Source organism: Ranitomeya imitator, chromosome 2 (genome assembly GCF_032444005.1).
Source record: "Ranitomeya imitator isolate aRanImi1 chromosome 2, aRanImi1.pri, whole genome shotgun sequence".
Taxonomy (NCBI): domain Eukaryota; kingdom Metazoa; phylum Chordata; class Amphibia; order Anura; family Dendrobatidae; genus Ranitomeya; species Ranitomeya imitator.
The window spans coordinates 103,592,672-103,611,867 of record NC_091283.1 but is presented as its reverse complement, the minus strand read 5'-3'; the positions used below and the strand labels follow the sequence as shown (position 1 = coordinate 103,611,867).

General features: G+C 42.8%; 1 protein-coding gene across 2 annotated transcripts in view; it reads right to left on the bottom strand.

Moving 5' to 3' along the window:
• The window catches only part of LOC138662005 (A-kinase anchor protein 17B-like), a 58,946-nt gene that overhangs the window by 20,944 nt on the left and 18,806 nt on the right, over positions 1-19,196 (bottom strand). For both annotated transcript variants that reach the window (XM_069747088.1, XM_069747089.1), the window contains exons 2-3: positions 13,400-14,157; positions 11,882-12,006 (exon numbers count right to left, since the gene is read on the bottom strand). In XM_069747088.1, the coding sequence (XP_069603189.1) occupies positions 11,882-12,006; positions 13,400-14,152 (878 nt within the window). In that variant the 5' untranslated portion in view covers positions 14,153-14,157. The remainder of the gene's footprint in view (positions 1-11,881; positions 12,007-13,399; positions 14,158-19,196) is intronic.

Below are 19,196 nucleotides of genomic sequence, written 5' to 3'. Positions count from 1 at the left end.
TGCACGTAACACATGTATGGCTATCATATACTGTGTGGGACTATTTTATACGGACAGTATACTACTATGTGCTAGGCAAGATGGTCATTCTCTCTAGGATTAATAGAACAACTTGCTGTACTATTTTATTCTGGTAAATGGCCAGCTACCTTATTGAAAGAAAAGAGACCCTATTTAAGTAATTGGGATTTGTCTGGCGGTGCGGCCTCTCACCTTACCAACCTCTCCTTGCCATGAGTTCCGTTATTCTGTTCCTGATGGAAATCAGTTTGGTGGTGTGAACTTAACCCAACATATCCCATGTTTATTAGCATTAATATAGAGGTTATTCAGCTAGATTAAAATTATTGTAAGGAGGGTTTAAAGGGAACAAGTCATGTGCCTAAACGCTATTCACGTCATGGAGTTAATCTTCAAGTTAATAGAGTAATAAAGTTGTCCGACAACCACACTAAAAACTCAACTACCGTAGCCTTGAGTTTTTGGTCATAGAGGCATGGCCTGGTCTGGGCGGCTACAGTCACCGTTCAGTACACAGTGAGCGGCGGCTGTGACTACACTTAGGCACATTAACTGACAGCCGTCTCTACCACATATCAGTGCAGGGATGACTGTCAGTGTCTCTATGACTGAAAGCCAGAGTCTGCCGAGAGGAATAACCCTACATCTGCAGGTTAATAGTGTTTTGGGAGTTGACAAGTTCTCTTTAAACCAAAAATATAAAACAGGTATACAATAATAAGTCATCAGTTTTCATCCTCCACAGATAAATAAATCAGGTGTGAAGTGTTGCCAAATTTAAAGTGATTGTCTTATCAAGAGAGACCAGTAGAAAATATTGGACTTTTACCAAGCACTGCTCATTGAATAAAGATCATATCTCATTTCATACAAGCGGCCATTGCAGTCTTAAGGGGACTCAGCGAGCATACATCAGCAAACATGGTCTTGATTTGTTTTGCACCATGTGTATCGCCATCAGCATACACTTGTCCAGCCCTCTAAAATGTGATTTATGTGGATGATGTGCCTGTACATTTTTTTTTTCTTTGTTTAAATTCATTTTACCCAATTAGGTCATTTGGATGCCACAAAATGGGTGAAGAAGGGTAATAGTTTGCTCATATGAGCCAGAGAGGACATCTGCTGAGTAAGGACTGCTACCATTCTGGCGCATGCTCCACTTATCACATATTGTCAGACCATGTTCCCACAATGAGTATATGATGCTGCATACTGTATTTTCACTGTGCAAAAAAAGCAGCGTGTTACAGTTACAGCAAAGTGGATGGGATTTATAGAAATCTCAATCCCAATTTGTTTTTTTCTTTACTCAGTGTAAACTGACTTGCAGTGCATGCGTTAAATCCCCAACATGTCAATTTCTCTTGCCGATACACAGTTTTCTGTGTGGATTTTTTCCATAGATTCGCATTACATTCGGAAAATCCGCAGGTAAAAAAAACGCACATCAGTTGTGGAAATGCAGAAAAAACGCATGCAATCCGCATGTGACTGTATCAATAAAGTTTTGTCAAAGCCAAATACCAGGAAGTATCAAAAGCAAAGCAGCTTTATTTAAAAGCATGACATCCCAACAAGAGACAAAAACCGTAGAATCAAAAACGCAGTAAAATGCACGAAAAAAAACGCACCAAAAACACAATGAAAAGTCGCAAGTAACCTAATTTACGTATTAGGTGCAGAAAAGCTGCATCATCAAAAGCTCATCATACGAGCATAGCCTTAAAATGGGTTTATATTCATTAGATATCCATTAAAAATCTTAAAATTTGTGGTTACATGATGGTTTGGGAAATTATCTTGCACTGTACGCACACAAATAATAGTGTTTCTGCATCTGCAAAAATTCCAAACAGGCTGCTACGCAAGCGCCTTCATTCTCACAATCAGTAAGAGTCACGGTGATCAGATCTATATCAAAGATCTAGAATATAGGACTAATATTTTAAAGACTGTGCACCTCATAGCTTCCATATTCGTAGCCAGCAGACATGAGATCTGTGTCCTCCATTAATATTAATGTTTGATTAATACAGGTGTCTCATGTTTCATTTTATATAGAGTCATTGCCGAATGTGTTAGCACCCTTGAAATTGTTCCAGAAAATGAAGTACGGTATTTTGTTTTGTTATCCATAGGTTTATTTCCTTTGTGTGTATTGGATCAACACAAAACAAAAAAAAGGGGGGGGGGGGGAAAGCAAACTGGAGATAATTTTCAACAAAACCCCAAATACGGGCTGGACAAAATTGTTGACACCTTTCCGAAATTGTGGGTAAACAACTTTGTTTCAAGCATGTGATTCTCGTTCAAACTCACCTGTGGCAAGTAACAGGTGTGCGCAATGTGAAAATCAAACCTGAAGTCAGATATAAAGGGGAGAAGTTGACTCAATCGTTGCAATGTGTGTCTGTGTGTGCCACACTAAGCATGGAGAATGGAAAGAGGAGAAGAAAACTGTATGAGGACTTGAGAAGCAAAATTGTTGAACAATTTCAAAATTTCAAGGTTACAAAAAGAAGTCAATCTCCAGAGATCTTGATGTTCCTGTGTCCACGGTGAACATCATAATCAAGAAGTTTACAATTCAAGTTCCAAATAAATTCAAACTTTTCTCTGGGTGCAGAGCGAACAATCTGTCGACATTTGAATGAAATGAAACACTGTGGCAGGAGACCCAGGAGGACCCCACTGCTGACACAGGCATAAAAAAAGATAGACTGCAGTTTGGCAACATGTACGTGAGTAAACTAAAATCCTTCTGGAAAGCGTCTTGAAGAGTGACGAGATCAATATAGAGCTTTAGGGTAAAGCACATCATTTTACTGTTTACCGGAAACGAAATGAGGCCTACAAAGAAAATAACACAGTACCTACAGTCAAATATGGTGGCGGTTGAAAGATGTTTGGGTTTTTTTTTTTTTTTGCTCCCTCTTGAACTGGGTGCCTTGACTGTGTTATTAAGGTGAGGGGGCCAACAATTTTGTCATGACCATTTTTGCTGTCTTCTGTGAAATTATGTCCAATTTGCCTTTTTTTCTCTGTTAAACACATGTTTATTTTCTTTGTGTAACAAAACATGTGTAATTGCAATAATGTTCTGGGATAAACACTATTGTCTGGAACAATTTCAAGGGTGCCAACATGACTGTATATGTATTTGACAACGCAATGAGAACAACTGATTGCAATGTCGGCATATTATTAATAAATATAAAGCTTTATCAGAATACATACAAAACAAAATAAAATCAAATACACAGAAACTTATAGTGTTATTACATTCTGTAACCATACAGTAAAATAACCCATAGGCATTTCTTCATCCCCATGGATGCAACAACCTATATACTATATATTCCCTTTATTTTGGTTTGCGATAAACAGGGCAAAAAAAAAGAAGAGAATTTGTTTGTTTTTTGCTTTTACTCTAATAAAATTAAGTATCGGTGAAGTATAATTAGCACAAAATAGTAAAAACTAAAACTACTAGTCCCACTAAAAAAATAAATGAAAATCCCTCCCGAGTCTTCATTCAATCAAAATCAATGTGCAATCATTCTAATTTATATTGTCAAATATAGCATATTCACCTTGCATTAAAAATGCTAATACAATTCTCTAGCATGATTTGTCCATCAAATTTTTCCCGCCATTTTCAAGAACCCGACTTACACTCTTCTATTTCAAACCTTCATTGTTTACTTTCAGAAGTTAAGAAATATCGTATGTCCATTTAATGTGGCGATCACACAAGCGGACAATTCTATTACAGAAAAGGGCAGCTGGCAACTGTACAGTAAGCGCATGTTCAGTCTGCAGATTTTTACCTGAATTTCACACTTTGCAATGCAGGTACTGAAATGTGCAGTATACCCAAACCATGAGCTTGTATACTGAGTGTAATGAGCTAAAGACCTCTGTCATCATTATATGTCCTGAGAAAACGTTTTATCTCATGCAATGAGTACAAGCAGAGGTCATAACAATTGTGTAGTTTTTCACTATACAATGAACACACTTTATTTGCAGAAACCTTATGTGATGCAGTGACCCCTGTTACAGCTAGGGGGCGCTGCATGTGCTCCTCAGGATATGCATGGAGGCATATCTGTAGCTGTAATGGTTGAACTAGCCACACACACCTCCCACCTATGGGAGTGGCTACAAGCATATAATGTGACCATGTGGGTCACATGGGGAAAGATGGATGGATCTGAGTAATCTGTATGCCAGGTCCTGCAGGGCCTCTGTGTTGGGAGGTCCTGGGAGTAGGACTAGATCCCTGAAGAGCACATGGGGGAAGCCTTGGACCTGGGGGCCTGTGTGTTAGACGGTCCCAGATGGGGATGGACGTCCTGAATAGCACACAGAGAGGACGCGTGTGCAGAGTCCGTGGTGGCATTGCGTTTGGGGAAGCTACAGCCCATCTGAGGATCTGGACCTTCAGGTGACCTGGTGAGCAAGGCATTGCCCTGGACGGTGATCCCAGTTCGGCAGCTTTCCTGAGAGAGAGAGTACTGACAGGAGTCAGCTTATGGAGCAGGATCTCCTGGAAGGTAACCCAGCGTATGGGGAACCGTGCAGTCACCCATGGTAACTGGACGGAGTAAGGTCCAGCACGATTAGAGACTGCAACCGTAATGTCGTGTGTTGGTGCCTGTTGTGCTCCATGGACACTAATGAACTGTATGGCGTGCGGTCACCCACGATAACTGGACACAGACGTTCGGCGTGTTTAGTGACCGCGTATCAAAGCTGTATACTATGATGTGAAGATTGATGTAAAGACTGTTTGCTTGTTGTTCATATTTCTGTGGCTTATGACTCCATAATAAACCACATGGACTGTTAAAGTGAAAACCCGTGCCTGACTATGTTAATCCGCTGCCAAATGAGTGTCCCCCAATACACTCAGTAAGTGCAATCTTACACTTATTATAGTTTTTATTGCATTTATATGTGTTTATGTCCTATGTAAAAAAAAAAATTGTAGTTGTTGTAATAAAATGTTGTTTTATTTTTATAGCTTGCATATTTTACAATACATTGACAATAAATGGCATTGAGTAGCATGCAAACCTGACAACATGTCAGTTCAGTCACTAGTCTTCCCCTGAATACAAATCAAAGCTCATTTTTTATTCCAATTTGTTATGATCAGAATTGAGTTTAGATTTATGTTCCACGAGGAGAAGGAGGAGCTCGAAAGTGATCCTACAATAAGCATAGCTCTCCTAATTTACACTCAACAGCATCGAGCAGCTGGCAATGCTTTGTATTGCATGCAAGCAGCTGATATAATAAGGGTATACCAAATAAAGGCAAATACAAAAAAAAGTGTTTTGTTTTTTTCTTGGTGCATAATACAATGGAAAAAGTAAGGGTGCAAAAGGTCAATAGCCTTTACCCCATCATACATGGGCGTAACTGAACATTCCGCTGTGGTCCGTAAGTATGGAAAAAGTGAAGAAGCCAAGTTCCTTCCACACGTGGTTGATGCTGGCCATGTTAAATCGCCGACATCTGATCCTAACAGCAGCGTTCAGAGACATTTATGGTATGTGCACCTGATGTCTTTAAGACGTGCAAACCTAACAAGTGTTTAAAGAGGAATATGTGTAGAAGAGAAGACGGGGTTGCCAGATCTGCTGAAGCGCTGGGTCAGGAACTGCTGGGACTAAACCTCCTGTTCCTGGGGGAACGAGACTGCAGCCGGAGCGAGCCAGTGAGCAGGGTGAAAGGAGCATCGCCAGTCAGTGTGAGGTAAAATGGGTTGTGTGGCAATGGAAGCGGTCTTCCTGCCAGAACACTGACGAGGTACACACCGCAAACGCTGAGAGGGGAGCAACAGGCCATGGCGTGAAGAGATAGGGCGGCATAGTGAGGGACTCACCGAAACTGGCGGGCGCTCAGAGGAACGAGCGATCGACGGAACATCGCAGTACAGACGTCCGTTGGGTGCCGGCCGATATCCAGAGAGGCGCACACGGGTAAAACATTGCAGCGCAGCCCTTTCAGGTCACAGCGGCTGCTCAGAGACCAGCACCAGAGGAATCTTGTGGAGAGCTCTACTCTCTTACTCCACAAATATATGGACTAGGGGCTCAGCGGGTAGAACCGGAGACCGCCCGCTGCAGCCAAAAGAAGGACCGTGTGCTAGGCGAGGACGCCAACATACATTACACCGAACACCGCCGACATTCTGCGGTTCACGGGGCCTTCAGAGAGAGACAGGCTACAGAGTCACCGTTAACAAGAGGCTGTTTAGTTAACCAACGTTTATTCAGTTTTTACCTTTGTACCCTTTGTTTACCCTACTATGTCCCTGTGAGGAGTTTTCCCACTGTAAAATAATTAACTATAGTTTATCCCTGCTCTGCAGCATCTGTGTTACTGCATCCCAGTGCCTGCTTATTACATATTCTTCAGGACATGCCCACGTCTTTTGCCTTAAAGCATCTGTTTAGTGTGTTTTTTTGGCAGCGTGCTTTGCCACTGGCTTTTTATGTTAAACTTGTATTGAATTAATTAAGCAAGCAAAAGTCACCTGAAGTCTTTGGAAACCTGAAGTAGTTGAAAGAAGCGAACAAGACTGAACACATTCACAAACGTCGGTTTGCAGTGGACATGTGCATTCTTTTCAGCTTTTATTTAGTGCTTTTTCAGAATGTATCCACCTGAAAAAGCTGTTGTGTGCACACAGCCTTAATGGGAACCAGTCATGAGAAAAACCGCCATTAGCTTTTAGATATGGACTTAATCTGCAGATTAATACCATTCTGAACCTGCGCAGCACTCGCAAAATATCATGTCAGCATGCAGAAACATGGACCTCAAACAGCTACATTGATGGAAAAGTAAAAACATTAGAGGGTTTGGAAAATGGCGACAAAAAGCCAACCTTTTTTTTAACAAACATCTGAATTATTTTTTTTTCATTACTATGCTATTATTCTGCAATTTTCATATCACCATAATTGCACAGAAATGGAGAATCATGCGTGTTGACAGGTCATTTTTAAAATACAATTAATGTTGTAAAAATGATACTCAGAAAACAGTGTTGAAATTGCATTTTTTGGGCACTTTTTCCTACTTGGAATTTTTTTCCCTGTTAGGCCGGCATCACACTAGCAGTATTTGGTCAGTATTTTACATCAGTATTTGTAAGCCAAAACCAGGAGTGGAACAAATAGAGGAAAAGTATAACAGAAACATATGCACCACTTCTGCATTTATCACCCACTCCTGGTTTTGGCTACAAATACTGATGTAAAATACTGACCAAATACTGCTAGTGTGATGCCGGCCTCATTTAGTACATTTCAAGATAAAATAAGTGCTGTTAACTGCAAGTCATTCCACAATAATCAAGCCCGCAAATGGCTATGTGGACAGAATATGTATATGTTAAGGCTGTTGTAAGAAGGCTAGGAGAAATTAACATGGGTGGTTGTCCAGCATGCACCCTTTTGCTCTATTTAACCCCTTTCTGACCTCGGACGGGATAGTACGTCCGAGGTCAGATCCCCTGCTTTGATGCGGGCTCCGGCGGTGAGCCCGCATCAAAGCCGGGACATGTCAGCTGTTTTGAACAGCTGACATGTGCCCGTAATAGGCGCGAGCAGAATCGCGATCTGCCCGCGCCTATTAACTAGTTAAATGCCGCTGTCAAACGCAGACAGCGGCATTTAACTACCGCTTCCGGCCGGGCGGCCGGAAATGACATAATCGCCGACCCCCGTCACATGATCGGGGGTCGGCGATGCTTCAGAATTGTAACCATAGAGGTCCTTGAGACCTCTATGGTTACTGATCGCTGCAGCTGTGAGCGCCACCCTGTGGCAGATCGCTGCTATGTAGCAGAGGCGATCGTGCTGTGCCTGCTTCTAGCCTCCCATGGAGGCTATTGAAGCATGGCAAAAGTAAAAAAAAAAGTTAAAAAAATATAAAAGTTTAAATCACCCCCCTTTCGCCCCAATCAAAATAACTCAATAAAAAAAATCAAATCTACGCATATTTGGTATCGCCGCGCTCAGAATCGCCCGATCTATCAACTAAAAAAAAGCATTAACCTGATCGCTAAACAGCGTAGTGAGAAAAAAATTTGAAACACCAGAATTACGTTATTTTGGTCGCCACGACATTGCATTAAAATGCAATAACGGGCGATCAAAAGAATGTTTCTGCACCAAAATGCTATCATTAAAAACGTCATCTCGGCACGCAAAAAATAAGCCCTCAACCGACCCCAGATCATGAAAAATAGAGACGCTACGGGTATCGGAAAATGGCGCAATTTTTTTTTTTTTTAGCAAAGTTTGGATTTTTTTTCCACCACTTAGGTAAAAAATAACCTAGTCATGTTAGGTCTATGAACTCGTACTGACCTGGAGAATCATAATGGTAGGTCAGTTTTAGCATTTAGTGAACCTAGCAAAAAAGCCAAACAAAAAACAAGTGTGGGACTGCACTTTTTTTGCAATTTCACCGCACTTGGAATTTTTTTCCCGTTTTCTAGTACACGACATGCTAAAACCAATGATGTCGTTCAAAAGTACAACTCGTCCCGCAAAAAAATAAGCCCTCACATGGCCAAATTGATGGAAAAATAAAAAAGTTATGGCTCTGGGAAGGAGAGGAGTGAAAAACGAACACGGAAAAACGAAAAATCCCAAGGTCATGAAGGGGTTAAGGTAAATGAATTTAAAGAACGATGCCATATTTTTCGGAATATGAGGCTATGTTCACACATTCAGTATTTGGTCAGTATTTTACATCAGTATTTAGAAGCCAAAATGTGAAATGGGTGAGAAATACAGAAGTGATGACTAGTGATGAGCGAGTGTACTGGTTTTCCCGAGCATGCTTGGCTGGTCTCCGAGTATTTGTAACTGCTCGGAGATTTAGTTTTTGTTGACGAAGCTGCATGATTTACGGCTGCTAGCCAGCCTGAGTACATGTGGGGGTTGCCTGGTTGCTAGGGAATCCCCACATGTATTCAAGCTGTCTATCAGCTGTGAATCATGCAGCGGAGGTGACGAAAACGAAATCTCCGAGCATACTCGCTCATCACTAGTGGTGACGTGTTTCTATTACACTTTTCCTCTGATTGTTCTATTCCTGGTTTTGGCTTACAAATACGGAGGTAAAATACTGACCAAATAGTGAAGGTGTGAACATGGCCTAAGGCTAATTTATTAATAAGAAAAATTCTTGTTAAAAAATGTGCGCATCTTATAGTCTGGAGGCAGCTTCCCATGATGGAGGATAACGTTGACAAACAGAAATAACGACCCTCTCTCCGCCTGTCTGACACCAATCTATGTGATTGATGCAGAGCAGGAGAGGAAGCTTCCAAGATCTGAACAGAGGCTGTACGAGCTGAGCAGCCGAAGGAATTTCCACCCAATTAAAGTGGTTGTCCACTACGAGTACAACCCCTTTGTGAACTACATGTTTGGCCCTCATAAAATAAAAAATATATACTCGCCTTTCGTGCCGGTGCCGTTCCAACGGTGTTGGCACTCGCGGTCCCGGAGCTCTTGAGCAATGTTGTTACACCAGCGCTGATTTGGCGCCTGGCACCACGTGTCACTGTCTCCACCTTCATACGAATTGAATATGAAGAGGAAGTCAGGGCTGCAGCTGATCTGACTTCCTCTTCATGTTCAATCCGTACAAAGGCGGAGACAGTGAGGCCGGCGCCAGGCACCATGTGCCACAACAACCACACGGGAGCTCCGGAACCACGAGTGCCAACACAGCAGGCAAGTATAGGGTTTTTTTTTTTTTCATTTTATCAGGGCCAAATATTTAGTGGGCCTGGCAAAAAGTTGTGGCCAAAAGTATTGACACCCCTGCAATTCTGTTTCTTCCTGAAAATGATTGCAAACACAAATTCTTTGTTATTATTATCTTCATTAGATTTATCTTAAATGAAAAAACACAGAAAGAATTGTCCTAAAGCCAAATTGGATATAATTCCACACCAAACATAAAAAAGGGGGTGGACAAAAGTATTGGCACTGTTCGAAAAATCATGTGATGCTTCTCTAATTTGTGTAATTAACAGCACCTGTAACTTACCTGTGGCACCTAACAGGTGTTGGGAATAACTAAATCACACTTGCAGCCAGTTGACATGGATTAAAGTTAACTCAACCTCTGTCCTGTGTCCTTGTGTGTAGCACATTGAGCATGAGGAAAAGAAAGAAGACCAAAGAACTGTCTGAGGATTTGAGAAACCAAATTGTGAGGAAGCATGAACAATCTCAAGGCTACAAGTCCATCTCCAAAGACCTGAATGTTCCTGTGTCTACCGTGCGCAGTGTCATCAAGAAGTTTAAAGCCCATGGCACTATGGCTAACCTCCCTAGATGTGGACGGAAAAGAAAAATTGACAAGAGATTTCAACGCAAGATTGTGCGGATGTTGGATAAAGAACCTCGACTAACATCCAAACAAGTTCAAGCTGCCTGCAGTCCGAGGGTACAACAGTATCAACCCGTACTATCCATCGGCTTCTGAATGAAAAGGGACTGTATGGTAGGAGACCCAGGAAGACCCCACTTCTTACCCCGAGACATAAAAAAGCCAGGCTGGAGTTTGCCAAAACTTACCTGAAAAAGCCTAAAACGTTTTGGAAGAATGTTCTCTGGTGAGATGAGACAAAACTAGAGCTTTTTGGGCAAAAGCATCAACATAGAGTTTACAGGAGAAAAAAAGAGGCATTCAAAGAAAAGAACATGGTCCCTCCAGTCAAACATGGTGGAGGTTCCCTGATGTTTTGGGGTTGCTTTGCTGCCTCTGGCAGTGGACTGCTTGACCGTGTGCATGGCATTATGAAGTCTGAAGACTACCAACAAATTTTGCAGCATAATGTAGGGCCCAGTGTGAGAAAGCTGGGTCTCCCTTAGAGATCATGGGTCTTCCAGCAGGACAATGACCCAAAACACACTTCAAAAAGCACTAGAAAATGGTTTGAGAAAGCACTGGAGACTTCTAAGGTGGCCAGCAATTAGTCCAGACCTGAATCCCATAGAACAGAGGTCCCCAACTCCAGTCCTCAAGGCCCACCAACAGGTCATGTTTTCAGGATTTCCTTTGCATTGCACAGGTGATGCAATTATTACCTGGGCAAGACTAAGGAAATCCTGAAAACATGACCTGTTGGTGGGCCTTGAGGACTGGAGTTGGGGAGCACTGCCATAGAACACCTGTGGAGAGATCTAAAAATGGCAGTTTGGAGAAGGCACCCTTCAAATATCAGGGACCTGGAGCAGTTTGCCAAAGAAGAAAGGTCTAAAATTCCAGCAGATCATTGTAAGAAACTCATTGATGGTTACCGGAAGCGGTTGGTCGCAGTTATTTTGGCTAAACGTTGTGCAACCATTAAGTATTAGGCTGAGGGTGCCAATACTTTTGTCTGGCCCATTTATGAAGTTGTGCGAAATGATCAATGTTTTGCTTCATTCTCTTTTGTGTTTTTTCATTTAAGACAAGTTAAATGAAGATAATAATACCAAAGAATTTGTGATTGCAATCATTTTCAGGAAGAAACTGAGTATTATCTGACAGAATTGCAGGGGTGTCAATACTTTTGGCCACAACTGTAGGTAACATTTTGGTACATGTGAGACCTGATATGCAATTAAGATCATGGAGTAGACTGACACTTTCTGCATAATTTTGCAACTGGAAAAAGCCTAGATACTACAATGAGGTTCCAGAGACTGATGCACAACAGCTGTAAGATTACATCATAGACATAAGATTACACAATTAAGTTCAATATCAGTCCCAATACAAAAAGGACTCAGAAATGCACCATTTACCCGACATTGTATCCCACCTCTCAGCTTCTTCCGCCTCCTTTTCTTCTTTCCGCTGCTGCTCCAGTTCTTGCAGTTTGAGGCGTTCAGCGTTCCTCTTGTTTATGGCCTCCTCACTAAAGTAATCATTTTCATCAACGGATATCTAATTAAACACGGAGAAGGATAAAATAAAAAAGTATTACAGGAATTATTATGTTGACATTTTCTATAATTTAGTCAGTCAGAGCTTCTTTTGAAAATAAATGGAAGGAATGGATGATTATTATTATGGCCTAAGGTACCATCTTTGCCCTGTATTTTTTGCAAGATTATGAGAAGTAAAACTTGGTATTAGTGTTCTAGTGTCTTATATACAGTCATAGCCAAAAGTATCTCTCCCACAAAATTATTGTAATTACATATTTTGTCACACATGTTATTTTTTTGCATGTATTGGAACACCACAAAAAAAAAGAGGGGAAAAAAGGGCAAATTGGACATAATGGATGAAAACAAAGCACTGGAGAGTTCTGAAGTGGCCAGCAATGAGTCCGGATCTAAATCCCATTGAACTGTGGAGAAATCTTAAAATTACTGTTGGAAGAAGGCACCGTCAAATGTGAGACACCTGGAGCAGGAGCAGTTTGCAAAAGAAGAATGCTCCAAAATTCCAGTTGAGAGGTGTAAGAAGCTTATTGATGGTTATAGGAAGCAGTTATTTATTCCAAAGGGTGTGCAACCAAATATTGTCTGGCCCATTTTGGGTTGTGTCTGAAATAATATCAAATTTGCCTTATTTTCCCTCACTTTTAACAAAGTGTGTGTAATTTTAATAATTTTCTATGAAAAATACTTTTTCTAGAACAATTTCAAGGGTGCCATCACTTTTGACCTGACTGTATGAATCATAGCATTATAGGATTTTCCTCCTTTACATCAGGGAACCTGTCACCAGAAATATCGCTATTACGGAGCGGTGGCTGTAACCGTGCTCCTGACTAAACCTAAAGGAATAGCTCATACTAAGAAATCAGAATCTACTTTTATTTTTCTAGTGCAGATCAAGAATATAAAAGGAGCCATGAGATCAGATGCAATGAGGAGCTTCATCAAACTTTGTCTGGACCAAGTTTCTATACTTTATAGATGCAATTCATAATTTGCGGGTTTTTTTTTTTACGTCACTTCTCTTTTTTTATCTTGTGGTATTTACTGCTCCAGGTTCATCAAAATGGTGCTCTCAGTTCATGCAGCTCGTCAGCTGCAGACCTTAATATTTCATCAGATGTCCGTCCTGAGAGAATACTGATGAGCTGCAGCTAAAGAGAGGCTGTTTATTGGCTGCAGCGACATGTGACATCACTCACACGCAACTTTTCTTCCACAGGGCAGACAAAAAATTTTCACAAAATATTTTTTTTTGGGGGGGGATCTCATTCGCGCACATGGTAATTGAATCCAGATTGACATTGGATTTGTTGCGGATTTGTCCGTAGCTTGTGGGTAGATCTGTGTCTAATTTGATACTTGTGATCCAACCCTTAGAGATTTTTCACCTTAATATCACATGCCACAGATTTTCCATCTTCTGCAGTAAGCATAAGCTTCATCCCTTGGAGTGAACGCACGGCATTGATAGTACTTGATATTTCTTCATACTGGAGGAAAGCATCAAAAGCTTGTAGACCACCAGGACCCGGCTGGTTTCCATTGCCATCTTCTCTGTATGGATCAAGCATAGGTATGTCAATATTTACTATATTTCCAAATTTTTCAAAAGTGCCTCTTAAAACCTCTTCACTTGGCTTTTCTGTGTTTGTACCCAAAGGTAAAAACCATTTACATGGCAAACCCTCCAAATGAAGACAGGACGGTGCAGTGCAATTTTCGGAATCAACTTTTATTTCTGTCAGTAGTTTTTTAGTGCTATCATTGGCTGGAAGTTCAGCTGGTGCCTCAATTGCTATGATGTGTAATGGTTTGGAAAGACAACTAATCGGCAAATTTTGGTCATTAAGCTTTTCCAAAAATCTGCAAGCCAAGTGTTTAGTATCTGCTTCACCTTCAATTCGGACAAACTCTTTTGAAGTTTTGGAAACCCTGAGACAACTGAAATGCTCTGGGGTAACCAGATTTTTTATTTCTTCCAAAATGTCCCTGTTTGATATTGGTCTGCATTGATCTGCTTCTTCCGGAAGTATGATCGAGATGATTAACTTTGCCTTGGGTTTAAGATAAAGATGGTGATCAGCACTTAGCTCCACTGCTTCGGAGTCATCGTATACTGGAGTAATTATCATTGTGTTCATGTGATCTGCAACAAAAACAAGACAATATATTAGAGGCCTCGATTGCAGTCAAACGACTCATGCTCGTCACCATTGTACGGATTCATTTTGTACAAAACTATTATAGGACTGATGTGGATGATGGTACATTATACCACTAATTCCATTTAGGGACATACAGTCTCCTTCCTCCAAATTAAGATGGTTGGCTGTAATTTTAGGAATGGTGCCCAGCAGCAGAGGAAGGAATAAAATAAATATTTACCATTTACTCACTTGTTAAATCCCACAACCATTTTGGCACCACTGCTCGTTGACCCTTGGCAGTCCCATAGAGACGACATTATACACATTAATCACAGACCATTAACCACCAGCTCAGCATTTAGGGGTATACAATGACATAGTGAAAGTTTAATGTAGCAATCCAATTACAAAATATATTAACGTTTCGGTCCTAAGTTACAGACCTTCATCAGAATAAAATGGATTGCCATGAATGGAGGAGTTTAGGAAGAATAGCGCAAAGTTATAGTGACTATAGTCGTGCGTGCAGAAACGTTAGTGAAGCGCCCCAGAGACCTGGTCGTTGCAGTATAGCGCTCTGCCACCAAGGGGAGCAGCGGTACGTCTGATGGCACTAAAGAGTTATCCTGACCAGGTATCACCAGAACACATTACACTTCACACTCCGGCCACTAGGGGGAGCAAAAGGCTTTATTTATTGGGCCACTCCTCACACTGGTAAAACTAGGGGCTGGGGAGGAAGTTAGTCAGAAGCTGACTGGGTTTGAACCAGGCAACATCCCGTGGCAGGGGGTGTTGCAGGGAGAAGGCACAGGAGGGTCCCTGTCAGGCGTGGGAACCTGGCAGGTGCCTAGCGAGAGAACAGAACGTAACGGAACCGCGCCTGCACACCTTGCGGCGGTATCCTAATAGAGAGACAAGAGGGGAAGAATACTGTGGAACAGTGTAAACGAGATCAGCACAAAGGAGAGCCAGTAAGAGTTGTGCCGAGAGAGGAAGGCAACATCTTACAGAGGCGCGTAGTCGGTGGCCGGATCACCGTAGGAGTAACTGACTTCAGGCCTTACTTCAAATTCCGCTGGACAGTAGATTATAGGTTGGCTGTCTACCTTTTACACCTACGAAGACATAGGGGGCAACATTGGGAGAGGGGCGTCTCTAGGTTCCCGGAAGACCTCCAAGCCTTCCCGTCAAATGGGTGGCGTCCTATCCATAACATATCTGGGGGACGTTAGAAACTAGTAACATCTGGAACCAAAGAACGAGAGAGAGAGAGCTGTAGAGAACGAACGAACGAGAACAGCAGTTGTGAGGACTATTCCGAATGCTCAGCAGGGTAGGACTACAACACACAGGCGCTAGTGGTAGGCAACGATTTCCATCTGCGAAGGAAACTCTGGATGTGCCCATCGGACCGGCCGGTCTCTGAGAGCCCTGTTAAACGTACTCTGGATTGAGGATCCTGAAGCCTTCAGTAAAGAGGTAAAGAGACTGCAACCTTGTGTCCTCGTTATTGCCTGCACCTCACACCATCACCATCCGCCTTACTGGGAAGCCCTGGGGACATACTTCACCTGTGGGAAGGTGCCATTCCATCACCCCAGCCGACCCCATAGCAGCGTCGGTCCCCCTGACCGAACACCACAGGTGGTGTCACGAACCATTGATAGACTGTGCAAATCCCTTTCCTGGACGCCCCTTAGCAGGGTCACGGACCGGGTCTAGCGACCGTGACAGCCTCAGAACCGAACCAGAGAGGCCCGGTACCGAGAACTCGTGGCCCTGTGTCTGGGGGCGCTCCATTAATATATTTTGTAATTGGATTGCTACATTAAACTTTCACTATTTCACTGCATACCCCTGAGTACTGAGGACTGGACCCCTACTCAGGCACATCTCTCTCATGGAGTGACGCAAGCACCATATATTAACCACCAGCTGCCACAAGCCACAGCCTTCAGGTCGTGCACATGCAAACATCACCACTGATACCATTATCTAACTGATCTAATGTCATCATTGTAGGACTGACATAAGTATTGATATTTTTATTTATTATTCATCCCTTTTAAGAGCAGATCGACAAAGGAAAGACTGTGGAAAGCTCCTTTTAGGAGAAAATAACCCTACAAATTGAGTGCTGCAGATGTTGTATGGCAGTAAATGGAGCATGTTTGTGTATGTAAGCTTTCATATTGAATGTAGATGTGTCCATTACCAGTCACAGCTCAGTCCTTGCGTACCAAATTTCATCTACACATTGCAACCATTTTGGTGCAGAAATATATATAGGTATACCTACACCAATGAAATCTGCAGCAAATCCAATACAAAATACTGTATACTACTTCAAGCAACTATGACCTGTGCGTGTGTGAACCATAAGAGGAGTAGCAGCTGTAGAACATTGGTGAACAAACAACCTGGGCTGCAAACGTTATGGAATATATAGATAAACTATGCAGTAAAAAAGTCAAGGAGTTAGGCCGGGATCACACATGCGAGAAACACGTCCGTGTCTCGCATGTGAAATCAAAGCTCTGGCGCCGGCACATCGGAGCGGAGCGTGTGGCTCCATGTGTTGCTATGCGGCCACCCGCTCCGCTCCACAGTGATCCGGCCTTACCCTGTAGGGTCTTGTTCACACAATATTAGAGCAAACCCTCCCCCCAAAAAACATCTTTAGGGTATGTGCGCACGTTGCGGATTTGGCTGAGGATCTGCAGCAGTTTTCCATGCGTTGCACAGTACCATGTAAACCTATGGAAAATCAAATCCGCTGTGTCCATGCTGCAGAAAATTCCACGAGGAAACACTGCGGTTTATTTTCCGCAGCATGTCAATTCTTTGTGCGGATTCCGCAGCGTTTTACACCTGTTCCATAATTAGAATCCGCAGGTGTAAAACCGCAGGCGAAATCCGCATAAAAACCGCACTAAATCCACATTAAATCCACGGTAAATCCACAGGTAAAACGCAGGGCATTTTACCTGCGTATTCTGCAGAATCCGCGAGGAAAAATCCGCAATGGAATCCGCAATGTGTGCACATAGCCTATACCATTTACAAACAGTACAAAAACAAAAACTCCATGAAAAAAGACTTGAAATTTATGGCTATGTTTTTACAAGGTCTACCAATGCTGAAAAAAAAGTGTCAGAATTCAAATATTTGTTATATACAGCAGGTGAAATAAGTATTGAACACGTCACCAATTTTCTAAGTAAATATATTTGTAAAGGTTCTATTGACATGAAAATCTCACCAGATGTCGGTAACAACCCATCCAATCCACACAGGCAAAGAAATCAAACCATAGATATCCATAAATGATGTGTAATAATGAGAAATGGTGATGTGTGCAATACACAGTGTCCTTTTCTTACAAATGGAAAATCTGCATAATTACGTAACTTTATGAGTGCAAGCATATGGAGCGCCCTCACGTTTGGGCAATGGGGTACTCGGATCCGGGCCTCTTCAGTTCTCAGTGGGGATGTCACGGTGGCTAGACCCGGTCCGTGGCCCTTTGAGGGGCGTCCAATAAAAGGGCAAAAGTTTATAGGCTAATGTTCATGATGCCACCTGTGGTATTCGGTCAGGGTGACCGACGCTGCTTAGGGGTCCGCTGGGGTGATGTCATGGCAGCTAGATGGTATACCTTCCCACAGGTGAAGTGTGTCCCCAGGGCTTCCCAGTGTGTAGATGGTGAATGGTGTAAGGCACAGTGAATAACGAGGACACAAGGTGGCAGTCTCTTTACCTTTACTGAAGGCTTCAGCATCCACAGTCCAGGGTAGGGACCACAGGGTAGGCAGAGTCCGCCGGTCTGAAGGCAAATCCAGAGTCCCCTTATCCAGGTGGAATTCAATAGCCTTCCTCTAGCGCCTGGGCGTTGTAGTCCCCTCCCTGCTGAGCAACTCGGTAAGGTCCTCACAACTATTGTAGATGTTAAGTCTCTTTCTCTCTGTCCCCCTGACGGATGGGACAAACCCGTATGACTGGTGGCCTGAGGCTTTTTATAGGGACCATAGAGACGCCCCGGCCCCCACAAGTTGCCACTCTGCCTCCTGGGTATATGGTCGGGCAGCCAACGTGAAATCAACTGTCCTGTCAGTCTCTGAAGTAACGGCATAGAGATCCTTACTCCCTCGGTGTTCTGGCTACCGGTACTGCGCTTCAGAAGGAGGCAGTCTGCTTCTAGCTGGTCTCCCGCTGATGTTCCTCTCCTGTTGCTATGACTTTGTTTCTCACTCACAGCAACACAATTCCTTTCAATGTCTCTTTCTTGGAATGCTGCCGCATGGGATGCAGGCGCAGCTCCGTGTACCCTCGTCTTCTGCAGGCCACAGTCTGGAGCTGGCTGGAACCCACTCCAACCAGCCTCTGCCAAACTCGGTCGGGACTCACTGACTATCTCCTTCTCCCTCCAGTCAGCTTCTGTCTAACTTCCTAACGAACCTACCAGTTTTACCTAAGTGTGAGGAGTGCCCTAATAGATAGAAGCATGGCTCCCCCCTGGCGGACTGGAGTGTGAAGTGTGTTTTGTGGTTGTGATACCTGGACAGAAGATCTCCTTCATTGCCCTCAGACGTAACATCACTCCCCCTGGTGGAAGAATAACATTACTGCAGCGACCAGGTCTCTGGGGCGTTGCACATATGTCACTGAATAACCAGAATTCCTAGAAATAGGCCTTTAAATGACACTTTTCTGCTTGTGCTCTTGGCTCAAACAAACACACACACATTATATATTTATATATATATATATATCTAATATATAAAGCTGAATGTGTGTGTGTGTGTGTGTGTGTGTGTATGTGTGTGTGTGTGTATGTCCGGGATTGGCATCTGCACCGTCGCAGCTACAGCCACAAAATTTTGCACAGTCACACGTCTGGACCCCGAGAGCGTCATAGGCTATGTTGTGAGGCGAAATTTTAACCCCGCGCATTCCAATTCACCAAACAATTTTGTCCCTATCTACATAATGGGGAAAAAAGTGAAAGGAAAAGTGTTGGAGGCGTCGAAGCTAC